This window comes from Megascapheus bottae, chromosome 5 (assembly GCF_031878675.1).
Source record: "Megascapheus bottae isolate mThoBot1 chromosome 5, mThoBot2.hap1, whole genome shotgun sequence".
NCBI lineage: Eukaryota > Metazoa > Chordata > Mammalia > Rodentia > Geomyidae > Megascapheus > Megascapheus bottae.
This window is the reverse complement of record NC_143513.1, coordinates 48,218,700-48,238,994: the sequence shown is the minus strand read 5'-3', so window position 1 is coordinate 48,238,994 and position 20,295 is coordinate 48,218,700. Positions and strand designations below refer to the sequence as shown.

Below are 20,295 nucleotides of genomic sequence, written 5' to 3'. Positions count from 1 at the left end.
CCCAGACTCTGAGTTCAAGCTCCAGGACTGGCAAAAAATAAGTTATATCCTTTGCTCTTCAAAATAAATTATTAAAAAGATGAAAAGGCAGTGCAGAAGCTGGAAAAATATTTGTATTCCACATATTATATTTTTCTATACAGACTATATAGAGAAGTCTCAGAACTCAATGATCAAATAGCCTCATTAAAAAGATAAAAAAATGAACAGATTTTTTAGCAAAGAAGAAATAAGTACCATTAGTCATTAGACCAAGACAAATCAAAACCACTACTAGATATCAACACACATCCTCTAGAAATAAGGAAATGACATCTGTAATTCTCACGGCTGATGGCAAACAGAAAATTATATATCACATTTGGAAAGGAGAATGGCAAGCTTTAGGAAAAAAAAGTTAAGCAGGGGCCAGGAGTTTGGCCAAGTGGTAGAGTGCTTGCCTAGCATGCATAAAGACCCAGGTTCAATTCCTTGGTATCACACATAGAAAAAAGTTGTAAGTGGTGCTGTGGCTCAAGTGGTAGACCTCTAGCCTTGAGAAAAGTCCAAGGATAGTGGTCAGGCCGAGTTAAAGCCCCACAACTGGCAAGAAAAAGAAGTTAAACATGCATAGATATGAACTAGCTTTCCATTTCTATATATTTTTTCAAGGCAAAGCAAATGTGTTCACACAAAGGATTTTCCATATTCATATGAATATTCATTAAGCTTTCCTTGTAATAGCCAGTAAAATCAAAAGTAGAAACAGCTAAAATGTCCACCAGTATGTAAATTGTTAAACACAACTGAATGAAATGCTTCTCTTAGCAACAAGACAGTATGAATTACAAAATAGTTTATGCCCACTGAAATAAGACAGAATCAACATAAAAAAGAAAATTATATACTCTATTTCCAATTATAATCAAGTTAAGAAAATGCAAGATGGTGTACAGTGGCTATAGTACAGATCAATAGTCACCTGAGGATAGACAATAAATGACATGGAGGTATAAATAAATTTTGGGTGGTTATGCATACATACATATAAATATCCCGAATGTGATTTATGGTTTCATGAATGAGTAAATACACAAACACATCCATATATTCATAATATAGTAATTAACATTTTAAAAAAGTAAAATAGCATCAAAGAGGTGAAAATTTAGCATCCACTGCAACTTGGTATGCTCATACTAGGGTAGACTAGTTAGTTCATACACTGTTCACAATGTCCTATGAATATTATTTCAAATTTATTACTCCAATGTTATTATTTCAATTTTATTTTTTATTTCAATATTTTCAATTTTTCCTGATAGAAAAAGGAAACAGAAAATACTTATTAAAATTCGTGTTCTCCTAAAACTCAGTTCAATCCAACTCCAGTCCCTTTGAGAACTGATTTTTAAAGATGTTAAGCAAAGAAAGAAACAAAGAAAGAAACAAATAAACCTCATGAATTTGAGAGGAATAAAGCAAATATATAAGAAAAGGAGGACGGAGGGCAGGAGGGAGGGGGAAGGGAATATTAACATGCCAGAAATCTCAAATGACTTCAAATGCAGTCTGAATTCAAGAAAGTTACATTTGATCTTTAAATTCAACTTAGATTAAAAAATGTCAATATTTATATAAGTGAGCTGGTCTATTCAATTTTCCTCACCTGCCTTTCTCTCATCCCTCATTATTCTGAAGAATTTCACTAGCCACACAAATTTCACAATTCTAGCTTGCTTGCTGGCTTCACCCTGAGAGAGTAGAGCTTTGCATAGTGTCAGACAATAAATTCCTGATAGGAATTACAGCAATTAATATTTTCTCAGTCATCCATGGTTTTTCTGACCTTCTCCCTGTCCTGGCCCCGATATGTCCAAAATGAATAAGCCAAATCCACTAATCGAATATTTAAAGTGGTAAATGTATTTTCTGAGGAGACTATCGCCACCTCTAACTCACACATAATGGCTATAAACATTGCAACTATTCTATTGACTGGATGACAAAACGCTGTTTTTAAATTTAAAAAAATCAAAATGTAAAGTTATATTCATGAAAAGATCTCTACCACATGAAAATACTGACAGATGGATAAAAATTAGAAAGACATATGTAAAAATGAAAATAAAGAAGTTGACAGGGGTTTTGTTTTTCTCCCTCCTGTTTTCACAAACTATCTTTATTGATGCTATATTGTCTTTATAGAAAAAAGAAAAGCTTTATTGGCAGCTGCTAGCTTGAAGGCTTTTTCATTCTATCCAGCTGAAATGAATCTGAGGCTTCTATTCATCTGGGGAAAAAAGGAAAAATAACATTTATTTTCTCCTGTGGTGGGTGGTTGTAGCTGGGGCGGATCTGTTTGACTGCCAATTACTGCTAACAGTTATCTGATTGTTATACATTTTGTAAATGAGTCTGGCATTTACTGCCTGTAAATGAATACAGTTCAGAAAACACCTATCATAATCTCCCACACCACAGGATGAAGAAAACGGACCCTGGCAAATTTAGCAAGGGGTTCACTGTAAGCTTGGTGTATGCTACAGTGACTTTGAGGAAAGTCTGGCCTGAAAATGTTGCTCCAGGAAATAATGTTACTGTGGCAAATTATCTAAGACAGGAAATGAACTTTTGTTGGCTCACTGCATGTTAGAAAGGCAAACCAATTTTGAGCAAGTGTCACACAAGTGTCACCTGTCAGTAATACTGGCCTCAAAGTGGGACAGGAATGTGCTCATGGCAGTGCAAGCTGGCTTACCAGTTTTGGAGAATTACTCCTCAAAACCTCTAAAAAATGTTCAAGGGGCATCCAACAGTCCTCTTGGGTATGGATACAATTGCTACTTAAAGCAGACTTATCTCTTCAGAACAGAAATGATTTTAAAACTGGAAAACAATCTTGTAGCAGTAGGTGGGTTAAGTACATACCAGCATAGAAAAGATCAATCACAGCTGTTCAGAGGAAATTTAAGATTCACAGGAACTGATCACAATGGCGGTCCATGACATACTTGAGTGAAAAGAAGCAGGGGGAAAACAATGAATGCAGCACTTTTTGGTGAAACATACCACTCACAAACAAATGCTCTTTATATGAGTAGGTATTGTAGGATAAAAGGAAAGATGTGCATGGGATTTTTAATAAAAGTTACTAGAAAGAGCAATGCAGTATTGGTGGGGAGAAGTTTAGCTTGCAAACTTAAAAACTTCAAAATCTAGTGGAATCTTGATGGCTTTTTAATTTAGTAAATCTAAAACAGACAAGATCAATGAAATTTATGAAGATCAGGATATGGATCAAGTGATCAGACTGGATGTGATTAAATTAAGAATGTAAGATTGATAATACTGGTAGGAAGGAATTCCTATGAGAGAAAATGTAGAATATTTCTTTGGCAAAAAAAAAAAGAGTGTATAGGGATAGGAGTCTGACCTAGTGGTAGAGTGCTTGTCTAGCATGCATGAAATTTTGGGTTTGATTCTTTGGTACTACATACAGAGAAAAAGCCTGAAGTGGTGCTGTGGCTCAAGTGGTAGAGCACTTAACCTTGAGAAAGCTCAGGACAGTGTCCAGGCCTTGAGTTCAAGCCCCAGGACTAGCAAAAAAAGGAGTTCATATTAAGTGACTTTCTTCTTCCTATATCTTTTAATGATCTTTTAATTAGCCAGACTCTAAACTTCTTGATAAATGCAGTCAATATGGCAGATGGAATGGGATTAAAATATTTCAAAAAGGAACCCTTTGGGGAAGAGTATGTTCAATATTAGAGTTCTCTAAGAACAAAGAGGACTAGGAGAGAGAGAGAGGAAAAAAACCCTCCAACTTCTATTTCATATTAAAATAGGCCTGGCTATGCTAATTCTGAGCAGAGACAGAAGGCTGAGCTCCTGGTTGCCAGCAGTTCAGGGACTGCATGTTTGCAGTCCAGCAGAGTCCACCCACAGGCACGGCTGACACCATGTTCCTCCAGAGTTGCTTGGACCCTGCTCTAGACTGGGATGGAAACAACACTGGGTGCCTTCATGAGCTACTTCAGATCTTAAACCACAGCCTCCCACATCACCATCTGTTAAGTGCCATGTGGACCCTAAAAGAAAAATCCGGTTTGGTCCTAAAAATACTATTTGCTTTACAGGGAATGGTCTCCTATGGCTCTGCCTCACAGGCCTCTGCTTTACATAACATTAATTAGAGATGCTAATTCTGCATCAGAATGGTACAGTGGCCACACCCTGGAATGTAAAATTGTATATCTGCCAAAATGTGTCATTTTACCCGACTGTAGCTAACTGAGCTAAAATTGTTTATATATCATGGCTCTCTGACAAGTCCACTGGACTGTAGTTGTAATCCTGCCTGGACGTAGAGTTGGAACCTTTTACTAATTACATGAAAACTTGATTGTATCATACTTTAGACATCAGAACTAAAACTTGGAAACTATTGCAAGTTATAATAGGAGAAACATTAGTAGTTATAGGTATAGGTATAGGCAGGAACTTTCTGGAAAGACTCCCAGGTACAGAGCAGATAGATGGGAGAGTTGACAAATGGGAATACATAAAAATAAAATATTTCACAGCAAAGTCCATACTTACAAAACTAGAAAATTAGTCAACAGATTTGTAGAAGATCTTTACCAAAAATATATCCAACAAAGACCTAATATTAAAAATACCAAAATACTCAAGGAGGTCAAGAAATTATCCCCTCCAAGAAGCCCCCAATACACCAATCAATAAATGAGCAAAGGAGCTAAAGAGAGATTCTCATTAGAAGAATGGCAAACGCATGAGGAGAGGTTCATAAAAGAAATGTAAGTCGAAACAACTTTAAGATTCTACCTCACCCTGGTGGTTAGATTGGCCAGTGTCAATCATTCTAAAGAAAACAAATGCTGGTGGGGATATGGGGAGAAGGGAAGCCTATTGCACTGTCGATGGTAACATAAACTAGTACAACTACACTGGATGATGGTTTGGAGATTCCTCAAAAAATTAAACATAGAGCCTGCTTACAATATAACCATACCACTTTTAGGCATTTACCCAGACCATTTTAAGCCAGGATACAGTAAAGAAACTAACACATTCATGTTCATTGCTGCACTATTTACAATAGCTAAGTTATGGAAACAGCCCAGATGCCCCACAACAGATGAATAGTTCAAGAAAATGTGGTAAATATACACAATGGAATTGTTCTCATCCATTAGAAAGAATAAAATTAGGCCATTTGCAGGAAATTCATGGACCTAGAACTAATCATGTTAAGTGAGGTTAGCCAAGCTCAGAGGTACAAACCACATTTATTTTCTCTCATATATGGAAGCTAGATAAAGCACAACTGGATACGACAACTTATACAGGGCTCCAATGTATTCATACGCATACAGACTTAAAGGAGGATATACTTAGGGGAGGAACCCAAAGGCACAATTCCCCTGAATGTCTAAAAATGTAAACATGGTTTGTTGTTATTGTTGATATTCCTGTTTTTGTTGTTCTTTTTTTGTCTTTTTTTGGGGGGGGAGGCACAGAGGATTACAGAAATGGAAAGTGAGTGAACAATGCAGTCATGGTTTTCAATATACACTATGTAAAAATGAAATGTGTGAATTATGGGCAGGAACTGGGCAGGGGAAAAGGTGACATAGTCCAAGAAGCACTGTACTCATTACCTGACCTATGGACTTGTAACCCTTATAGATGACTCCTTAATAGCAGCAATTAAAAAATCCCCTCAAAGCCCTGACTTAACTGTATTCTAAACAGTTTGTGTATTGGGGAATCTGTTTTATATTGCAATCAAAGTACAACACATAATTTTGTGAGTATGTTTGCAAGTTCAAAGTCATAGCAGTAGTAGTAGTAGTCATATGCCTAGATTTTGATGCTATGGTGGCTGGTTAGGCAACAATACCCAGAGAGGACCACAGACATAAAAAATGAAGGGTTCTGGATAACTTATGAAGCATAGTTCTGGGATGATCTGCCAGCTTGAATTCACATAATATAGGATTTAATCATTTATATCCTAGCATCTTTTTTTCCCTCTAATGATGCAGGAAAACTAATACTGAAAATGAGTAAGGATAGAGACAAGAGGGAGACTGTTTCAGTGGCCAGCTAAGACAGAATGAAAACCTGGATAAGTGTGGTGGAGAATTATAGGTCAAGTCAATACTTATTTTAAAACTATCTGATAATGTTGATATTCAAAGTGAGAAGACAATAAGGAGTATGAATAAGTCAAATTTCTGGCTTAGTAACAATGGTTAGGGATACTTCCATTTATTTAGGCCAGAACAAGTCTGAATGATTTCCTTTGCGATACACCTCAAGAGCCTTGACTTAAGTGGGTTACATGATATTTTTAGACATCCAGGATGATAGATTAATAATAAGGAGGTTGCATATACAATGCTAAGACTCAGCACTTATCACTTCCTATCATAACTATCTGCTTCCTAGTCTTTCTGCCTGTCAACAGTGTGAGGTTTTGGGAGGCAGGAACTATATCATAATTATTTATATATATGGATTCTAAGATAATGATTGATATAAAGTAGACAACAAATATTTTTTTTTGCCAGTCCTGGGGCATGAACTCAAGTCCTGAGCACTGTCCTTGGGCTCAAGTATTTGAGATGCAGGTCTAAAGCATATGGAAAGTCAAAAGGTAAAAGGAAACAAGCACTATGTTGTTTATTCAGTTAACTTTCTGAGTAATGGAATAGCAAGAAGTTTTTTTTTAATCCAGTTTTCTTATTACAACATGGATAATTACTGTAGAAATTTGAGGTCTAAGGAACATATATATCATTAGAGAATATAAAATTATTTAAATTGTATGTCTCACTATTTGTTAGATTGATATAAAAGAAATGCTAAAATGGTGACTGAGACAGAGCAGTCACAGTAATAAAAATATTTGTATAGTCACAGTATGTTTATGATGAATAAGCATACCACTATCTTAAAACTCAAAGGTAAAACATTCTTTTCTCCTAAAGTCATCAAGTTCTGTGTGGGAGACAATGTGATGGAGCACCTCCTCCCTTTTTGAAGCAGTGTTGATATCACACAAGTAAGTGAATGCTCTCATCTCAACCAACTCTTATCAACATAAATTGCATGGAAGAGTAAGGACATTGCTTAGCAATTGCTCCCAACTTTAATCCCTCACCTAGAACACAGGTTTAAGTGTGAATGCTTCTACTTATTTCTATTACTTCATGCTGCAAGTTCTGATATTTATTGCTCATTGCATTTTCTACTTCAACTAGCATACTGTCCATTAAATTGCCAGACAGTTAAAATTATATATCTATATTGCCAGTGTTGGAGCTTGAACTCAGGCCCTGGGCGCTGCCCCTGAGTCTTAGTGCTTAAGGCTGGAGCTCTACCATTTGAGCCACAATACCAATTTTGGCTTTATCTGAATTTATTGGAGATAAGAATCTCATAGACCTTTCTGCTTGGGCTGGCTTTGAATCATGACCCTCAGATCTCAGTCTCCTGAGTAGTTAGTATTACAGGCGTGAGCCACCGGTGCCAAGCTAAAAATAAAAATATTTTTGACTATATGTCTATTCCTTTGTTCACTGTGTGTCACTGAAAGAAGATAAAATTCCACAAAGGGGTATCTTACTATTAGTTCAAAGAGTTAAATGTATGGACAGTTATTATGCTTCAATTCATTTACAGAACCATTAACGGATGGTTCTGTTATTGTTGTTGTTGTTACTATTATTATTATTATTGGTGGGCTTGAGGTTTGAATGCAAGACCTTATGCTTAATAAGTTGGCACACATTTAGTATAACGTTTGCTGTTTAATTTAAGATATGGAATCCAGTGAAGTTTACTGCCCAAGCTAGCCATGAACTGTCATCCTCCAGGTCTTAGAGTGGTAAGTAGCTAGGATTATAGCCCAACTAATTCAACCTTTGTTAAAAATGGACTTTATTTTCTTTTTAAAGCAGCTAGTAGAGTAATGGCAAAATTAAGTGGAATGTACAGAGATTTCAAATATATAATCATTTTTTATTACAAAAATTGGATTTAATGTTTGGAAAGAACAAAAATTTTATTACATTTGTGTATATATTTTTGCTAGAAAAGGGTTTGTGAAGTTATATAATTTCCATAAAGTAAATTCCTTTAATTAACACCATGGCATAATGAAAATTTAAAATTATGGGATAGACTATTTTATGCACTTCCTGATTATATATTATTTAAGAGAATTTTCACTATATAAAGGAAAATAATAAGGACTGATAATCAAATTTAGTATAATTATGTTAGTTTCCTAATTCTGGTTACAATAGCATTCCAAATACTAAATATTACAAGAATGTTCAAAGGAAACTGACATATTTCTTCAAAGTATTTGGTTATTTGAAACTGGATAGGGAATGGGGGAAAACAAATGAGGGTTGGGGGTCGGGGGAGGGAAATGGGGACCAAGACATGAGAAAGGGTATCAATCTATGTGAAGTAATGCATCTTCTATCTGGCAAATATAATGTAACCATTCCATTAATTACAATAAAAATATATGGAATAAAAAAGAAATAAAAAAACTAAATGAAGCCTACTTCTGGGCATATCAATGACATAACTAGTGAATAAATTTCATCAAAACCCACAAGTGAACAACCAGAATAATGTGAGCCTATCAGTATTCTATATGACACAGAATATTTCATTTTGTCATGAATGAGATTCAAGAAATAAGGCTAATATTATTTCCCTCCCCAAAAGGTATCTTCAACATCTTAAGTTATATTAAAAACATGAAAATTTTTAACAATTAATGCTGATTAGAACAAACTGACAGTAATTTGTTCTACTGTATTAGCAAATTTTTTCTAATTGTATTAGCAAATTATTATAAGGATGTACAAAATGGAAAACTAAACGAACAGACAAACTCATCCTTTAAACAAATGAAAAAGGAAAACAATCATCTTTGTAAAAGTGGTCCTTGAAATCTTCCCCACAATGCTCTCCAAATTATACATTTAAAAAGAAGATAGCTGGGTGCTAGTGAGTCAAATCTGCAATCCTAACTACTCAGGAGGGTGAGTTCAAACCAGCCAGGGCAGGAAAATCTGTGAAACTCTCATCTCCAATTAACTACTGAAGGTCAGAGGCGGGGTGGGGAGGGAAGGTAGACAATAATCTGTAGTTTGTCTGGTAGAGGGCTAGCATTGAACAGAAGTGCTCAGAGACAGCGTCCAGGCCCTGAGTTCAAGCCCGGGATCAGCACAAAACCAATCAAACAAAAAAGAAGCAAAGAGAATTTCAGGAAATGCTCTTGGTCTCTGCCATAATTCTGTTACAAGTCACTATATAAATGATATCAGTGAGCACAGGGCACTCTCCTTCCCATCCCTATCCCAAGTCTTACGGAACAAAAGCAAAATCAGCTGAGTGCAGGACCCATGTTTAAGTGAAATATAGAAGATTAGGAGATAGACATTTTCATTGAAAAATCAGACAGAATTCACCACGGAAATGGGGGTATTCACCACAGAATGATGTGGTATTTCTATATTAGACATGGGAAAAGAAGAAACTGAGAGGCCAGTGTGAAGAGATTCCTGTTGGATAGCACAGGATATGCCCCACATTTGACTGCTTCTGACCAGAGCTCAGCCACCACGAAAGGTAAAGTATGACATAACTGACATTTTGCTCTTTTCCTGCAGAAGAAGATACTGCCAATCAGAAACTTCATTTGACTAGATTTTTAAGCCTTGAATTATTCAAGGTAAATAGAAGCTTTAATTTACATTTGGCATTATAGCTGGAAAAAAATCATTGAATGATACATTGGAATTACAAAGTTTCAAAACTTTTGTAGTATAAGCCAACTTATAGAGTTTGCTTGCCATAGCATACCTTACATGTGCCTATTAATGTCAAAAGAGATATGGGAGAGAAAACCGATTTCTCTCAAGGTCAGATCATTGGTTAACTTGTCTTAGAATAAAATTGGTCTCTAAGGGACATGTTCCAATGACTTGAGTACATTATTTTACATGATAAATTTTAACCAAATAGCTACAGTTTTCTTTATATCACTGTCTGTAAAACTAATACTGGAAAGATCAATTTAGGACAATTTTGAGGAGGCTTTTTTTCTCGCATGGGGTTTGGGTAGGAGGTAACATAAGATATGGTTTATATGAACTCATTCCTCAGAAAAAGATTAACAGGTTTATCCTTGAGAGTAAAGTCTTCAGAAGAACAGGTACATTGAAAAATGAAAGGAGAAACAGAATGCTAATCAAGTGATCAGGCAAGATGCATTGTAGTGTTGGCATAGTATACCTCCAGATCTTCACCTCCTATGTACACAGTAATAGTTAAGCAGAACTGGGATTCCAGCAGGAAGCAATCATTCTTCTTGTAAACTAATCTGACAAGTGCTAGCAAATCACTTCTAGTGTGTTCCATTAGAAGCAAGCCAACAGGTCCAGCCCAATAGAAGTGTGTTTGTTTTACAAGGCAGCAGGGATAAACAGTAGGTTCTTTGGAAGCCATTGTAGGTGCTGCCTACAATAGGAGATAATCCTAGGAATACAGATTAACACATAGATGCACACTGCACATGAAAGAAAACAATTTTAAAGATAGAATTTGAGCCTGAAGAAAGTCTGCTTAAGGGAAAACATCACGAGAATTCAGTGTCACCCACCACCACCTCCATGCTCACCCCATATGAATCACATTGTGACATAACTTCACCATCTTTTCTTAGTCTGCCACATCTGTGCACTTGTTAGTCAAATGAAGAAGGCAGGCTGAGTAGATGACCTTTAAGTAACACAGTGACAATTCAGATTCTTATTAATCATTGGAAGTAGCACTGTAATAGGAAATGAATACAGGAAAAATATAAAAAAATAAGAGCTTGATAACATTTCTGTATTTCCTTTTTGGTACAAAGTTGTTTCTTAGTTTGACATGATGACAAACTATGAGGGCCCAAAGACTGTCTAAGGAGAGAGAGAGAGAGAGAGAGAGAGAGAGAGAGAGAGAGAGAGAGAGAGAGAGAGAGAGAGAGAGAGAGAGAGAGAGAGGAGACATATCTGGCCAATTTATTACTGATTTGGTTTTAGAGGTATTTCTATCCAATGGGATGCTACTTGTCAGTAAAAAAGATTAAAATACTTATATATGCCACAACGAGGATAAATCTTGGAGACAGTATGCTAACTGAAAGAAGCCAGATATAAATGATCCCATATTGTTTGACTCTATTTACATTTAATGGCATTTTAGGCAAATCAGCAAAGACAGAAACTATATTAATGGTTGTCTTGGAGTAGAAGGGCTGAAGGAAATAGAAGTTAACTATTAACATGTCTGGAGTTACCTTTTCAGTTGTCAGTAAGACAGCTTTTTTTTTGGGGGGGGCGGGTCATGGGACTTGAACTCGGCCTGGGCACTGTCCCTGAGCTATTAAGCTCAAGGCTACCACCTTACCCTTGAGCCATGCCCCATTTCCCATTTTCTAGAGGTTAGGTGGAGGTAAGAGTCTCAGGTCCTTGTGTGCCCGGGCTGGCTTTGAACCTGGGTCCTCAAATCTCAGACTCCTGAGTAGCTAGGATCACTGGCATGAGCCACCATACCCGGGTAAGACAGCTTTCTAAAACTGGCAACAGTACTGGTGGCACGAGTCTATTAATGTACTAAAAGCTACCAAATGATTTTCACTAAATATGAGTTATTTCACAATAAAGCAGTTTCCCAATATGGCTGTAGTGTTTCCTATTACTTTACAGATAGAAGGCAGTTTAAAAAAATATCCTTATATCCAGTCTTGATCATTCAATGTCTTTCCATTCATACAGAACACATTCCATGCTCTGCTGCAACTTTTAAACCAGAATTATATCCTTTTCTTCTTGGTTTTCCATCTTCAAATATTATACTCTCTTTAATGCTTAACAAAGCTTCCTATAATAGCTTCACACTTTTAGAATTAAAAAGGTTGTAACTGCAAGGCGACAATGAAATCATTTAGCTCACCTTTTCCTTTTGAAGATGTAGAAATTTTCATCCAATTAGAAAAAATGATTTGTTCACAGCAGAAAAGAATATAGCACAGTATTTTAACTAATGATAATAAAGACCCCCTGTTATTGCCATTACTATCCACTATTATTATCCATCTGCTGATCAATTACTTAGTAATTAATCATAGCTCAATTTTTAAAGTTATTCCTTACCTACTTATCTACCTGCCCATGCTACCAATATTCTACCCTAACAAAGTGACTGCTATAGTCTCTTGTATGTTAATCAATTCCAAAGAAGGTAGTTATCAACTTTCTTTTACATTCTTACAAAGTTCCTCTATTCCATCATGAAACCTCGGTATTATGAGTCCAATTCTAATACTCTATAAACAGAGCCATAATGAGGAAACAGGACAGGAACTGGGCCTGCAGATTCTCTGTTGTCAGTCCAAGTGTTATGCACACAGGATTTAACTCCAAGCTTCATGCAAGAATCAATTCCAAGATTCTAACTTCCCTCCCTTCCCTTGCCCCCACCCCCTTCCTCTCTCCTCTTTTCTCGCCCCACTTAAACCCTGAATTTTATATGGATGAACAAGGGATTTTTTAAATGAGTGTACTAATCAAATAACATAAAATAGTTAATGAATTGTTGATGAAATTCTTTTACAAGTCAAGAGAAGCAGCATACACAGAGGAAAGTTAGCCATTTAGGGTTATTAATATTCAAAGATGAAGAAAAGGAACAGACCCAAAGCACAGAATTATGCACTTCCTTTGTCATAACTACTGTGTCCTGGGCCACTGGCCACACAAACCCAGAAGCATCTGCCAATGGTTTCAGACAGCTGTACAAGCACTCTCTGCCATTTGTTCAGCTGTTGTGAATATGAGACACATTCCCAAGGTTCTTTCAAGCAGATTTCTTTCTTTCTTACTTTCTGTTTTTGACTCAGAACAATGTGTTTAGAATATAAATTATTTTTATTAGCTATGATTTTTGCCACCCTGCATATGTATTCACCTGAATGAATGTGTCTGCTGCTTATATTCTATAACAAATGGAAGTGAATATATTCTGCTACATTAAAAAAGGGTAATGCTGAAAAAATGAAAATAAATTGCCTTTTCTACCTGAGAGCAGAGTTCTTGTTTAGAGAAATAGGTGGCACTTTGAAAGTCTAAATGTCTTGAATAACATTTGTCAGAATTCTATCACCTTTCTTCCTCTCTTAGCATCCCAGTTTCAAGAAAGATGATTTAACGTGAAATCTCAGGTTGTAGCAAACCAGCTTATCCTGAATATATGAACACAGTTATTATGTCCTGGAAATGAATTCATTGGATTTATTTTAAATGTTGCTGGCTTCCATCAAAAGAGGAGAAAAAAAGGAAAGAAAATATAAAGGCTTTCATTGACTGATCTTATTGCCTTCCACATTTTTGCTTATAAAGACTCGATATGTGGAAGCTAATTATATTAGATATCTTGGGTAAAATGCTATTAATTTTGTGCTTCAAAGTTATTAACCACTTTTCGATACACAGTTCACAGGCAAATAAATGGGCTTAATCCTAGTATTAAAACACGAAATGAAAGAATCCTGTTTCATGACTTTTCAAAGTTAATTATATCCTAGACATTAATTTACTAGAGTCCAAAGATACAACTACACTTTAGAAAAGTGTCTAGCTTGCTGAAGACTAGTTAATTTACATTTAATAGCCATTCTTCTTCAGACCAGAAAAGCCATTTTATTTTCAGTGACTCAACCATACCGACTTTGCAAAATTTCCTCTGCCAGTGATCATATAAGTCCTGAGAGAGTTTGCTTGTTAGTGTGATATATTTAGCTAGCATTTGCAAACTTAACCATTCCAGTAGAGATAAAAGGAAACTTTTAAAATAGTAGTATTTGGCCTGGTGCTGGTGGCTCATGCCTGTAATCCTAGCTACTCAGGAGGCTGAGATCTGAGGATCTTGGTTCAAGGCCAGCCTGGGCACGAAAGTCTGTGAGACCCTTATCTCCAAATAGTTACCAGAAATCTGGAAGTGGTGTTGTGGCTCAAGTGGTATAGCAGTAGCCGTGGGCTGAAAAGCTCAAAGACAAAGCCCAGACCCAGAGTTCAAGCTCCACGACTGACAAAAAAAAATAGTAGTATTTGATGTGAAAGGTTTTGGAGGTTTCTGAATTTTTAAAATTCCTGATTTTATCTAATTCCTCAACTCAAATTTAACCTAATTAATTCTATTTTATATAAATGATAATCTTAAAAATTTAAAAATATGACACAAGTACAATAATTACAGTATATGAAAGAGTTAATATCATCTGTTGTGGTGCATTTAAGAGTCTCTATGCTCTAACAATAGTAGTTTAGGGAATCAATAAGCTCATGGGATACTTGTAATTATATTTTTCTCTGGCTTATTAAAAGTCTGGTCATAGCTCAGAGGTCTCTGAATACCCATAAAATTAAAAAAATATTGCCATAAAATTAAGAAATAATAGCAAGATGCCATAGAGGAAGCAGTCCAACAAGATACTATCCATTGGGAATTTTTTACATTATACAAAACTCTAAGTGAACAATAACTAAGCTATGCCAGCAAGTGGATTTATGCTGTGATGAAATACATTTTTTTAATTATATAAAACAAAACTCATTTATTTAAGCCCTTATTTTCTTTTCAAAGGGATTTTGAAATAATAGTTGGAGAAATGATTTTTATATATGATTCATTTTGAATGTTTCTCAATTCTAATAAAGAAAAATTATCTTAGCATAAAACAAATCAACAACTTGACATAATTATTAGCTACATAGTTATTTCTCAATAGCTAGATATCAGAGTGTGGGAACCTAAGGAGAATCAAAAGTTTAAGAACGTATTCTCAGGATATAATAGTATGTTTATTATTATACTTGAGTTTTAAATAATTTTGAAGACTAAATGTTGGAATATGAATAAAGAACTCACAAAAATTCAGTAACAAAAATATGAGAAAGCCTATTATACTTAAAGAAAATATTTATGAAAAGTTATTTAAAATAAGTGAATGAAAACAAAAGCTTCAGTAGAAAAAAATTGAAGAAAATACTTTCATAATAACTCTAAGTATGGGGCATGGAACATGGCCTAGAGTGGTAGAGTTCTTGCCTAGCATGTAAGAAGACCTGGGTTCAATTTCTTGGTGCCACATATACGAAAATGCTGAAACTGGTACTGTGGCTCAAGTGGTAGAGCACTAGCTGTGAGAAAGCTCAAGGACAGTGCCCAGGCTTTGAGTTCAAGCCCCAGGACTGGCAAAAAAAACCCAAACCAAATCAACCCCAAAAAAACCTTATAGCTGGGTGCGGTGGCTTATGCCTGTAATCCTAGATACTCAGGAGGCTGAGATGTGAGGATCAAAGTTCAAAGTCAGCCCAGGCAATACAAAGCTGAGAGACTCTTATCCCCAGTTAATCATTAGAAAATGGGAAGTGGGGCTGTGCCTCAAGGATAGGGTGGTAGGCTTGAGCTGAAGAGCTCAGCAACAGTGCCCAGGCCAGAGTTCAAGGCCCATGACACCCCCCCAAAAAAACCCACTATAAGTATATATAGAGAGACAACATATAAATGACTTATTCTTGTTTGGGGACATTTAATTTTAAATTATTTTTTTCCTAATATAATATGCAGTCCTAATAAAATCCAATGGAGAAGATAAGAGCTTTAATAAGAACAAAAATGAAAGGAGTTATTTCATGTATTCAGATGAAGAGCTGAATGAACAAGAATAATAAATTTGTGAAAATTAAATTTTATTAAAACATTCAATTCTAATAATTATTCTTTATGGGAAAGGTGCACAATGTATGCTTTCTGGCAGGATTTAATCATTTTGAAAATTCATAAAGACTACCAGTATTTGGTTAGTTACATAAGAAAGTTTCATGCATACAGTGAAACATTCCTCTGTCATTAAGAATGATGATAGGAGAGAGCGGGCATCCTTGTCTTGTTCCTGATTTTAGAGGGAATGGCTTTAGCTTTTTGCCGTTAAGTATAATACTAGCTATGGGTGTGTCATATACAGCCTTAAGCCAGACTCAAAGGAACTTAGGCTCAATGGTTTCCCTCATTTGTCATAATCAGTAGAAACCTTGGGCTCTCCTAGCAGAGATTTGCAATAGAGCAAAACCTTGATACAAAAGACCATATAGTAGGACGCTAAATGAAAGGATCTCTAGGCTATAGAAACATAAGCCATACAATGAATGATTGATGTTCTTAAGGTACTATGTTATCTCTCATCTCTTTTGCTGTCCTTTGGTTATCTCATATTGTTACAGTATCTCACTTTGTTACCTGATGTATCGGATATATTTGTATTTGGTTATTTGAAATTGGATAGGGAAGGGGGGAAAACAAGATGAGGGGTAGGGGTGTGGGGGGAGGGAAATGGGGACCAAGACATGTGAAAGGGTATCAGTGTATGGGAATTAATGCACCATTTATCTGGCAAATATCATGTAACCCTTCTATTAATTACAATAATAAGTATGAAAAAAAGAAATAAAGAAGATAAAGAATGTGAAAAAAATGATGATAGGAGTCTAAATTTATTTTTCAATGATGAGTGCTCATTGCATGCTATTATATGAAAACAGTATAAGTAACAAACTTGCAAATATGGTATGACATGATTTTTTTAACATGTACAGGGAAAAACTATGGAGTATATATCAAAATACTAAAACTTGTGTGGACATCGTACTTGCCTTTGAAGTTAAAGTCTCTACATGGAAAGTCCTTGTGACCAACAGAAATGATGAAACACTGAGTGGTGAGCTGCAGAAAATCTAAGAGGTGATGAGGCTGTCTCTGTATTGGGTTGGTAATTAGCTGCCTATGCATGGGTCATAGGTTGGTGATGAGTTCTGTTGCTTAGAGCATTTTTGCAATCTTTGATACCTTCTTCAGCAATGTAAATGGCACAGTTTTTATTCTAATTTTCTATTAATTTGATCAGACCATAAAATTTAGCAATTAAATCCTCTCTTTATTCAGAGTTTACACTTGGTTTAAAATACTAAATGTTTTTTTTTTCCTGAGTAAGAGTAAAATTGTTTCAGCTTTTGTACTTTTTGACACTGTGGCAATTTTTCATTATAAAATTTAGCTGGGAAAGGCCAGGAGTTTGGCCTAGTGGTAGCGTGCTTGCCTAGCACGCATGAAGACCCGGGTTCGATTCCTCGGTACCACATATATAGAAAAAAAGCCAGAAATGGTGCTGGGGCTCAAGTGGTAGAGCTCTAGCCTTGAGAAAGTCCAAGGACAGTGCTCAAGCCCTGAGCGCAAGCCCAGGACTGGCAAAAAAAAAATTAGTTGAGAGAAATGTTTATATGTGGAAATTTATGGACATGAAAAACAATAAAAGTGAAAAGTGGAATATAAAGACAGCTTTATGAGAATATAGTTAGTAGTAGAATGTTTGAGGAGTTTTTGTTAGGAATCTTCTTACTTGTCCATATTCTGTTAGGGCTCAGGCCTACCACACAAGGCACTGCACACAGGAACCCAATACTTACAGAGTCTTAGTTCATGTCACTACATCATCTTTTGGTTCTTATAATGAAGATGAAAGTCATATTTTAATGTGGTACTTATAAAAATAAAACCAAATAATCTAGTCAGTATTTCACTTGACCTGGACAATATTAAAATCTGTGTCACTGACTTCTATGAGAGTTCATCAAAGAAGGGAAAAGTAGGGCAATGTTAGTAATTACAATGTAGTCTGAGTCCTTTTAATTGTAATTTATTTGTCAACGCAAGGGCTTTAACTCAAGGCCTCTCATGACTGATGTTCTATCACTTGAGCCATACCCTCAGTTTCAGTTTTACTGATTAATAGAAAAGAAGACAAGATTCACAGATTTGTTTGATCAGGTGGGCTTTGAACCTCAGTACTCATATCTCAGACTCCTGAGAAGTTAGTATCACAGCCATGAGCTACTTGCACCCAGCTAGTCTGAATGCTTTCAGTGAAAAAGATGAAGAACTTTATAGCTGTTTAGCTCTGATTCCATATTCAAATAACCAGTTTATATAATTTAGCCTATTACAATGATAAATTTCTACTAAATTAAAAAGACCATTCAGCATAAAACTTGCACTTAGGAAGTATTTACTGTATGGTAAGCATTCTAATAGCACTCTTTGTGGCAAGTCAATGATGCCTCAATGTAACCTGGTGAGGCCAGTGCTGTTCTTATACCTCACTTCACCTATGGGGGCAGCAAAGCTCAGGAACCTGGAAAATCCCTTGCCCAGGGCCACATAGCCTCAATGTGATAGTGCAAGGTGCAAAATCCAGATAAGCTGGCTCCACATTTTTTATTTAATAGATTAAACAAAAAAATAAAAAAGCTTTTAATTTTAGAATAGACGTAGAAAAGTTGAAGATAATTGTACAGAGACATTGTCTACACCATGCCATCAGCATCCCCTTGTTAAAAATCATGTAACACGTATGGCACATTTTTGGCAATTAAGTAACCCACACTGGTATGCTAATAATAATGTCATGCTTTATTCAGACTCCAATAGCTTCTCTCTAATTATTTTTCTCCTGTCAAGAATACCACAAATGAGGGCAAGGATTTTGGCCTAGTGGTAGAGTGCTTGCCTAGAATGCATGAAGATTTTATGTATGTGGTACCACATACACAGAAAAAAAAATCCAGAAGTGGTGCTGTGGCTCACATCGTAGAGCTCTAGCCTTGAGAAAGCCTGAGGACAGTGCTCAGGCCCTGAGTTCAAGGCCCAAAATTGGCCAAAAAAAAAAAAAGAATGCCACATATGAGATCACATTATACAGAGTTGTCATGTTTCTCTAGACAGCACTGGATAGTGGCACTCTTTCAGACTTTCTTTCCTTTGGATGTTTTAAGGAATAATGGCCAAATACCTTGTGAAATATTCTGAAATTCAATTTTAAGTGGTTTGTTTTTCCTAACTGAACTGAAGCTATATCTCAGTGGTGAAATGCCATTCTCAATACACCATTTCTAGGGTACATGCTACTGTGATGACTTATCATTGATAATGTAGTCTTCAAAATGTGTCCAACTTATTGTATGCCTTTTGTCTCCAATGTAAGGTTCTTATCCTTCATCACACCCACACTACCCACACACACTATGAAAACATACCAATCAAAGTCTATGGGTAGAGGGACAAAGTAAAATAGGTTGCAGTTATTTGAATCAGGGTAAATGTCTATAAAAATTTTTGCATTATAGCCCATTTAGAATTGTAACTGGTTACTCTATGTTGCCTTTACTATCTTACCCTTTCTTACTCATTTGGCATATGATTTATGAATAACAGCTTTAAAAAATTCTTAATTTTTTCTTTTTCAGAGGCCTCAAAAATGTTAGAACTAAATGTGACAGTAGAAAAATTTATTTTACAATATTTTCTGCAGTTCAGTGCTGACTTTGTCACTAAGTAAGCTAATTAAAAATCAGTTTTCTTCTAAGACTACTCAGCAAAGAACTTACCAGAAATATTCGTTCAAGTTGATCCTGAATGTCTTTCATTCCTGGAAAAGCAGCAACTCCTTGAATCATCTCAACAAAGATGCAACCAACTCCCCTGAAGAGAAGAAGGAATTATTAGGGAAGCTTCAACACATTCTATTTAGGAAATAAAATCTGAGATCTTAACTTCCATTCCTGAGGAAAGAGGGGGAAATGAATAACAGTTATAGCAATGGGATACATGAAGAGCAAGACTCTTCTCCTGTGACTCTCTGTTTACTCCCTTATAAGACTTCCTTAAATGGATTCTAAATGGTTGCAATGACATTGGCTCCAGAAAATGGTGGAAATCAATACCACAGGAAACCTTGGTGGCTTCTTTTTACTAGAGGATATAGCTGAGAAAGTCTTTGGCTTAACATAGAAAAGTCGCTTTTATAACTGTTCTAATATCCTTTCTATCTGTATGTCTCAAACTCACAATATAATATATTCTATAGCTGTTACTGTTTCTCAGTCCTCTGTATGAGCATTGTCTGAAGAACTTTTAAAAACCACACATCCTGTCACTACAAATCCCAGACAGTCTGCCCATGCATGAACATGAGCTGCTGGGATGGTATAGGGCAACTAGAGTGAGGACTGTGGAAAGATCTATCGCTAAGCATAAATCTATAAGATTTGGCTCACATTACATAAATATCATCCTCTTTACATATTTGCTCTTCAAAATAAATGC

General features: G+C 35.8%; 1 protein-coding gene across 10 annotated transcripts in view; it reads right to left on the bottom strand.

The window, feature by feature from the left end:
- Cdk14 (cyclin dependent kinase 14) overlaps positions 1–20,295 on the bottom strand; it is a 468,058-nt gene that overhangs the window by 157,184 nt on the left and 290,579 nt on the right. For all 10 annotated transcript variants that reach the window (XR_016535529.1, XR_016535528.1, XR_016535530.1 and 7 more), the window contains one exon: positions 19,578–19,671. Coding sequence is in view for 5 of the 10 variants with exons in the window: in XM_090333066.1 (XP_090189192.1) it covers positions 19,578–19,671 (94 nt within the window). In the remaining 5 variants the exon portion in view is untranslated. The remainder of the gene's footprint in view (positions 1–19,577; positions 19,672–20,295) is intronic.